This window comes from Euleptes europaea, chromosome 1 (genome assembly GCF_029931775.1).
Source record: "Euleptes europaea isolate rEulEur1 chromosome 1, rEulEur1.hap1, whole genome shotgun sequence".
NCBI classification, from domain to species: Eukaryota; Metazoa; Chordata; class Lepidosauria; order Squamata; family Sphaerodactylidae; genus Euleptes; species Euleptes europaea.
In genome coordinates, this window is record NC_079312.1 from 20,531,157 (window position 1) to 20,537,156 (window position 6,000).

The 6,000-nt window shown below is 45.3% G+C and overlaps 1 protein-coding gene across 1 annotated transcript; it reads left to right on the forward strand.

The window, feature by feature from the left end:
- The first annotated feature begins 1,680 nt into the window (after positions 1 to 1,680).
- Positions 1,681 to 3,346, forward strand: LOC130473175 (zinc finger protein 862-like). The gene is given in 4 exon segments (XM_056844707.1): positions 1,681 to 1,858; positions 2,240 to 2,423; positions 2,819 to 3,276; positions 3,279 to 3,346. Coding segments are annotated over 4 exon segments (888 nt in total).
- The last annotated feature ends 2,654 nt before the right edge of the window (positions 3,347 to 6,000 follow it).

Below are 6,000 nucleotides of genomic sequence, written 5' to 3' on the forward strand. Positions count from 1 at the left end.
GCTTGAAAGAAGGAAGGAAAGGAATGAAAATTGCCTAAAATGTCTACAGACAAACCCTATTATTTTACAAATGCTCTACTGAAAAATTCTATTTTACATATTTAGTGGAGTTTCATTAGAAGAAATCCCTCATGTACCCCCAGTGTGAATTCACTTCCTGTTGTTCTCAACAGCAGTATTTGGAGTCTGACTAGAGCTGTTTTAAGATGCAAGGCTATTATGGCGACATCTGCCTTGAATCCAAAAACTCTTACTAGGTGTAAACGTACAAGTAGCTTTAAAATAATACCCTAGTGCATAATATTGTTTGTAACCAAGAGAATACTCGAATTCCTTTTCTTCTCCAGAGACAGCAAGAAAACTGAAATAAAAATCTCAGCATAGAGGTTGAGAAGAATAAATATAAGTGGAGAATAATTGGTTGAGGAGGTTTACCTTATTTTTCAAGTTGCTACAAAATTTTAACTAAGTGGTGATATTCTGAATTAAGTAATGTGGAAGACACGAGTTGAATCTTAGTTCTACAGCACTGCTCTCCTCTGCCCAGCATACGCAGTCTCGTTAGCCTTGCCATTGGCTCTGTTTTCCATGTACCATGTTCCCTTTTGTTTATGACTTACTAGGAGTTATTTGGATTAATCCGGAAAGATTTAGAACATTAAGAAGAACATTACTGGATCAGGCCAATGATCTGTACAGCCCAGCGTTTTGCTTCCTTCAGTGACCAACCAGATGCCTCAAAAGGCCCACCAGTAGGTATAATGCCAATGAACAAGGAGGCTTCGTCTAGCTATGGTGATTAATTGCGTTGAAGGACCTGTTGCCATTGATGGGAGAGCCAGCATGGTGTAGTGGTTAAGAGCGGTGGTTTGGAGCAGTGGACTCTGATCTGGAGAGCCGGGTTTGATTCCTCACTCCTCCACACGAGTGGCGGAGCCTAATCTGGTGAACTGGGTTGGTTTCCCTGCTCCTCCACATGAAGCCAGCTGGGTGACCTTGGACTAATCACAGCTCTCTCAGCCCCACCTACCTCACAGGGTGTCTGTTGTGGGGAGGGGAAGTGAAGGTGATTGTAAGCCGGTTTGATTTTTCCTTAAGTGGTAGAGAAAGTCAGCATATAAAAACCTACTCTTCTTCTTCTATCCTCTGTGAACATGTCTAATCCCCACTCATAACCATTGATGCTAGTGGTCATCACTGAACCATGTGGCATGGAGTTCCATCATTATGCATTATGTGAATTAGTAATTATATTTATTGTCTTAAGGGAGAAGAAAGTGAGGCAAAACAGTCTCTGATACAGTAGATTACACCACCCTGTTGAGCTGTTTGGAGGTAGGAGTAGGCATCCGGGGATATGCTTTGGATTGGTTTAGATTGTTCCTCTCGGATCAGATTCAGAGGGCTGCTGTTGGAGCTTGGCTGTCCTCAGCGTGGGAGTTGCCTTGTGGGGTTCCAAAGGGTGCAGTCTTAGCCTCCATGCTACTCAACCTCTATATAAAGCCTTTAGGAGAAATTATATCTTTGGCAGTGGATGCTATCGGTATGCTGATGACATCCAGATCTATATCTCTCCATCCAAACCCCCTGGGGATGCAGTATAGGTCTTGTGTCACTGCCTCAGGGCTGTAGTTAAATGGCTGAAAGTAAAAAAATAAATAGAAACTGAACCTAGATAAGATGGAGGTAATGCTGGTTGGAAAGCCTGAGTTATTGAATGACATTGTGCTCAACATTGTGCTTTCCACTTTTGATGGAGTTCAGCTGACCCTTGCTGACTCGGTTAAGAGCCATGGGGTTATTACTGGACCCCCAGCATTGGTGCTGGAGAAGCAAGTTAATGCAGCTGCATCCAAAGGTTTTTCCCCCAATGCAATCAACTTGGATGCTCCAGTTGATGCAGAATGCCACCGCTCCATTATTATCAGGAGCTAGGTGGAACATGCATATTACACCCATTCTGCTGTCACTCCATTGTCTGCCCATCAGTGACTGAGTTCAGTTTAAGGTACTGGCTATCACAAAGCCTTTCCTGGCCTTGGACCCCCATCTCTGGAAGACCACCTCTCCACCTATATGTGGTAGACAGATTTTGAACTGAACCTGGTATCTGATGGGCAGCTAGTGGGCTTAGGAACTGGTAGGGCGGCCAATATAGTGGATTGCAAAAGCAAGGTTGTGGCAAAATTTGAAGAAATTGTCCCCCAGCTCTCTCCAGCCCACTGTGTCACTTACACAGTATTACAATTTGCCGTCGTCGATGCTTGCTGCCAGCACGTTGACTTTGTCAAGGACTGTGAGAAGCATATCAGGGCCATGTTCAGGTTTTACGAGGCGTCCCCCGAAAGGCTGAGAGAGCTGCAGTTGGTGGCTTCTTGTCTAGGCCAGAAGGTTGCCAAGCTGATGGACTTGAACAACGTGCGGTGGGTCACCAGCAAGAGAGGGACCCTAAATGCCCTTCTTGAAAACTTGCCCGCGGTTGTGAAACACCTGGAGCGGCTGTCGAGATCCAGTGGCCACAAGGGTCAGAAAACAAAAGGGACGTTGACGTTCCTAGGAAGTTTCCATTTTGTAAAAATGTCTCACTTCTTGATAGATTTCCTTAATGTTTACAAGCCTCTCTCAGAAGTTTTGCAAAAAGAAAACGTGTTAGGAATGTTAATTCCACTCCAGAAAACACGTACCTCATGCTAGAAAACCTTCTCCAGCAGCCAGGACCGAAAGAGGCAGAGTTTGACACTAACGTGAAGGACGCAGACTTCCGCGGCATCCCCTTGGTGGCGACAGAGACTGGGAATTGCTGATTTCAAATTGATAGAGCAAAGATTATTCTGACAGGAGTGGAATATTTGCACCAAAGGTTTGACTCTGAGAAATCACTACAGGTACTAAAAAACATGGAGGTGTTTGATACCGCTTCTTGGCCTGACTGCTGCCATTTTGCCAGCTTTGGAAATACAGAGATTCTTTCTTTAGCTAAGCATTTTGAGCGCTCTCTAACGTCGAGCTACAGTGAGGATGGACTGGTGAGGGAGTGGTTTGAATTTAAAACTGTCACACAGGACCTTCCCTTCTCAGCCTTGTGCAGAAAGGCCATCGCCGAGCGTCAGAGGTTTCCTGTGCTGAGTAAACTCGCGTCAGTCGCAGCGTGTCTCTGCACCTCCACAGCAAGCTGCCAGCAGGGGTTTGTCATCATGAACCTGATAAGGACTTACGAGAGACTGAAACTTTCCTACAAAGTGGCCAACTCTCTAATGATGGTGGCTGTCAATGGTGTGGGGTACAGGAGTATGACCCCCGGCCTGCGATTGAGCATTGGTACTTGACATCTGGCCGGCGCTGTTAACCATTTGATTGCTGTTATTGCCGCTGTGGTCTCCACTTGGAACTGGGGTCGTACAGATTCTAAATATTTAACACCATCACTTTCTAATGAGCTGCGAAAAACACGCCTCTATCCCTGCCCAGAGGACTTGCCTGCAGATCTTCTTAAAAATGCTAATAGGATTGGGGGTTTGACTGGTAAAATTATGGTCATGTATTTTTTTTTAGTATTCATTTAATTAGAACAAGCAAGACGATATTTTAATCGCTGCAGTATTGTTACACTTAGGGGGGTTCTGACATAGAGGTGTTCAGTCATAATCCCACAGATGGTAGCTTCGCCCCAATGGCTCCTTATGACCGAATCATACTTTAATCGCTGTCAGGTCTGGAATGCTAATTTGAAAAACAAATTAGTTAACTGTAATGCTTGTCAGACTTCCTTGGTGATCTCCCATTGGTTAGTACTTGGATGGGGGACCACCAAGGAAGTCCAGAGTTGCTATGGAGAGGCAGGCAATGGTAAAGTACTTCTATCCCTCTCGTCTTGAAAACCCTACGGCGTCGCCTTAAGTTGGCTGACACTTGATGGCACTTTCCACCACCAGTGGTGAAACAAATTAGTCAACTGTAACGGTGAAACAAACTATAGTGATAACTTTCTAACAATGTGAGGTTTCTATAAATGTGAACAAGTCACCGGACAGTGGTTCTCACAATGGCATTCTTGGCTTAAGGCTTAAATAATAGGTGATCTGTTGACCAATCAATCTGAGAATATTTGACCCGTATGCCAAGCTTAGCTGCTCACTATTTGTCTCGTGATCTATATCAGTGATTAGGGTTGCCAGGTCTAGGATGGGAAGTACCTGGAGATTTTGGGGGTGGAGCCTGGGGACAAAAGTGAATTATGTTCTGTACATAAATATTTTTAAATGGATGAAATAAAGCATTATTATTAAATAAAAAGGCAAAGATTTTCAAATACGTAACTTAATTAAACACCCTGGAGAGCATTTGACCTTGTCAGAAAACCTAAAAGAAATAAAACATGAGATCCTCTAACTAGAAATGCCAGAGATCAAACTTGGGACTTAGAACATAAGAACAGCCATGCTGGCCCATCAGATCCAGCAGTCTGTTCACACAGTGGCCAACCAGGTGCCTCTACGAAGCCAACAAACAAGACGACTGCAGCAGTATTACCCTGCCTCTGTTTCACAGCATCTAATATAATTATAGGAGCCCCGTGGCGAAGAATGATAAGCTGCAATACTGCAGTCCAAGCTCTGCTTATGACCTGAGTTCAATCCCAACGGGAGTTGGTTTCAAGTAGCCGGCTCAAGGTTGACTCAGCCTTCCATCCTTCCAAGGTCGGTAAAATGAGTACCCAGCATGCTGGGGGTAAAGGGAAGATGACTGGGGAAGGCAGTGGCAAACCACCCTGTGAACAAAAAAGTCTGCCTAGGAAACGTCAGGATGTGACATCACCCCATGGGTCAGGAATGACCCGGTGCTTGCACAGGGGACCTTTACCTTTTAATATAATAATATTATAATATAACAGTCCAGATGGCCCATTAAGGCCCATCAAATCCATCAGTCTGTTCACACAGTGGCCAGCCAGGTGCCTCCAGGAAGCCCACAAACAAGATGACTGCAGCAGCACCATCCTGCCTGTGTTCCACCGCACCCAATATAATAGGCATGCTCCTCTGATCCTGGAAAGAATAGGTATGCATCATGACTAGTATTCATTTTGACTAGTAGCCATGGATAGCCCTATATCCTCCGTGAACATGTCCATTCCCATTTAAAGCCTCCCAAGTTCTTCTGTGCAAAACCTGTGCTCTACTGCTTAACTAAGTGCCTTCCCTAAGCAGCTGGAAAGCATTCTGGTATCGCAGTTACACCACTCTTAACCACTACACCTCGCTGGCTCTCACAAAGTGCCTGTTTGGGGGAGGGGGAGGGAAGGTGATTGTAAGCCACTTTGAGATTCCTTAAGGTAGAGTAGCCCCATTCTCCCTGATGTACGGATGTTTTCATTTGCTTTGGGGGGTGGTTTACAGAGAGTAATAAGACTATAACCCTCCCATAGTCCATTCTGTTTCTAGCAAAATGTGCCAGTCACACTTAAGAGAGGTTTGGAAGTGTGTGGGCAACATCTTGTTGTCAGGATCAGGCATCTGTCCCTAGCATCCCATAAGTAAACTCATCCAGGCAGGTAGTCCTGAAGCAGTGATACTTTATTAGGAGCAAACAGACAGCTACAAGAACTGACTGCTTGCATGCAGGTGAGGCTAGTAATGGCGAAACATTGGCAGATTACATGTTTAAAAGCATTACAGGCTACGATGGTAAACACGGCTAAGCATCCCCGAGATAAGCTATTCCCAGGACAGGCAGACTAAACATCAGCGCAGCTGTGGGAGAAAGGAAGAGCGAAACTGTACACAGAGTTTAAAGGCTTGGGAACCAAGGACTTGGTGCGTAGCCAGAAGCTGGCCTGCTCATGTCAAGAGCCTTTACCCCTGCTAGCAGCAAGGCCTGACACTTGTGACTGACGTGACCTGGGGGAAGAGGTGGAGAATTAGAATGGGCTTTTGTGACCAAGGGGTAGGGCCTCAGTCCTCTGTTTTGCTCCTTCCCCCCTCAGGAGACAAGAGGAAGTGA